This window comes from Magnolia sinica, chromosome 2 (genome assembly GCF_029962835.1).
Source record: "Magnolia sinica isolate HGM2019 chromosome 2, MsV1, whole genome shotgun sequence".
Lineage (NCBI taxonomy): Eukaryota > Viridiplantae > Streptophyta > Magnoliopsida > Magnoliales > Magnoliaceae > Magnolia > Magnolia sinica.
In genome coordinates this window covers 4,659,368-4,661,663 of record NC_080574.1, presented here as the reverse complement: position 1 = coordinate 4,661,663, position 2,296 = coordinate 4,659,368, and the positions used below count along the sequence as shown (strand labels likewise).

General features: G+C 46.3%; 1 protein-coding gene across 1 annotated transcript; it reads right to left on the bottom strand.

Moving 5' to 3' along the window:
• Window positions 1–319: 319 nt before the first annotated feature.
• LOC131238017 (phenolic glucoside malonyltransferase 1-like) lies at window positions 320–1,688 on the bottom strand. Its single transcript, XM_058236145.1, has 2 exons — window positions 608–1,688; window positions 320–462 (listed from the first exon to the last, which is right to left on the bottom strand). Exons 1-2 carry the CDS (start codon window positions 1,686–1,688, stop codon window positions 320–322), a joined length of 1,224 nt encoding a protein of 407 aa, XP_058092128.1.
• Window positions 1,689–2,296: the final 608 nt, after the last annotated feature.

Genomic DNA, 2,296 nt, shown 5'->3' with positions numbered 1-2,296 from the left:
CGATTTACCACACCAACAACAGAAAAAGCAACAAAGAGGATTTGTGGCCATATTGCAATGATCCAAACCATACATCTGATCGGCCTGACTATAGATTGGTAATAACATAAATTGATCTTCAAGATGGGAATATCCGATTAACGACCCCACAAAATGAGGTTGAAGGAGAAGGTATATATATATATATATATAACATTTGAAATGATCAGAACTCACCCACGATGATGCCCATCAGATAATCGATCTAAATAACTGCAACATGACCCCAAGATAAAATACTCTGGAAAACATCAAGGGGGAGAAAATAGTGCCTGGCCCATTACTTAGTAAGGCCCACGACATCAACACCTTTCACACCCTCTTCGAACATAGAAGCAAAACAATCCATCTCTTGTTCGGAAAGCGCCAGCCCAACATCAATCCCACCTTCTTCATCTCTGCTATCTCCAAAATACATAGCTCCTGTTGTATCAATCGATGTCACCTCAGTCTTCTTAGGCCTTCCCCACCCGAAATCGTTATCATACACCCGATTTCGGCGACCCCGCTACCGACAGAGCTTTTTGGCCCAACAAACTAATGGACCTTGAAATCCAACTCTCTGCACCTTTCAAGACCCCGTTCTCTAGCCCTTGGATTGCTCTTCCGATCGCCTCGGACGCAGCCACGATGCCATCTTCACCGTACAAATCGCTCCTTTTCGCCTCAGCGAAACACAAACCGATACAGTTCCCGAAATATGTAGCCGGTAACGGAGGTTCCAATCTAGACTGGCAGTCGACTGCGAAAACGAAGTGGTCATTTTCGTCCGTGATGGCTTCTCCTCGTGTCTTGATTAAGCAAGTCCACACATATGCGCACGTTAGCACGAAGGTGGAGCAATGGAACGGTTTACGACTCTGCTCGACTCGGTTCAAGACTCGGCATCTTAGTAACTCGATGTTTGCTCGACTCAGCACGAACGTGGATCGGACCGTTGGGGTGGGAGGCTTTAGTGTCAGAACCTCAAAAGCTCCTGAGGTATGATCGAGGACAGCTTTCGCCATCTGGTTCAAGATCGATCTTTTGAGACCGTCGTGATCTTCCAATATGGTTCTTTCGTGAAATGGGCTTGGTGCGATTAAAAACTCATCTCCGATTCCGTTGATGGACGACCAGCATTTCATGAAATGGGCTAGGCTGCGGCCATCGGCTACCACGTGTTGGAGGGAGATTCCGATGGAGATGCCGGTATTTGGGAAGATGGTGACTTGCAAGGCTAGTAAGGAAGGTGGTTGCAATTGAGGGAGGAGAGGATGGAATTCAGTTCCTCGTTTTCGATGATGGTTGGAAACGAGTTTGTGGAAGTTGGCGTCGGATTCAGCGATGGTGAGTGAGATGGAGTCGCCGTCGATGTAGTGGATCTCATGATCGCCGGTTATGGGAGATTGGGTGAGATTGCCGGCAAGAGGGAAGAAGTGAGAGAGGGAGAGGGAGAGGGAGTGTTTGAGTTTGGGAAGGAGAGTGTTTATGAAGTCGGTGGTGGTGTTCGGTTGGGAGAGCTCGTAGAATAGGAGACGTTGGACGGAAGGCGCTAGTAACCAGAAGACATCGAAGAAGGTGAGGGGCAGAGTGGTTTCGGGAACAGACCCGGGTGGGGGAGAGACCCGACAAAGCTCGAGCAGCTTCACAGCTTGGGGTGTAGCCATGGAGAGAGAGAGGGAAGAAGAAGAAGAGGAGATGATGATGAAGAAGAAGAAGAGGAGATGATGATAAAGAAGAAGCAGCAGAAGAGGAGGAGATGATGAATTGATGATGGACGGTTAGTAAAAGACAAAGACCAATATTTGTCCTTGTTCCGACTAACAGCGGGCACATGCATGCTAGATCAGGGTCCGGATGCCACGTGTGGTGCAGTGCGTGCGACCATAGTTCCATAGATAGTGCACGTATGGAAGCGGATTGCGTACTGAGTAAATTCTGTGGGGCCCACCGTCATGCATTTATTTTATACGCTCCGCTCATGCATTTTATTAGATAATTTTAGGCCTTTAATTTAAACAAAAAATTAAGCATATCCAAAGCTTAATTAGACCACCCCACCATAAACAGTACGAATTGAACTTCTATCTTTGAAAAGTTCTTGGGTGACACGGAAGTTTTAGATTAGTCTGATATTTATTTTTTTCATTTATATATGTTCGTGTGATCTTATTAACAGGTTCGACGACAAATAAACATCAGTGAGGCCTTATAAGTATTTCAACTGTTGAACTCAATACTTTCACTGTTTCCCATCGTATGGTACACTTAGGGC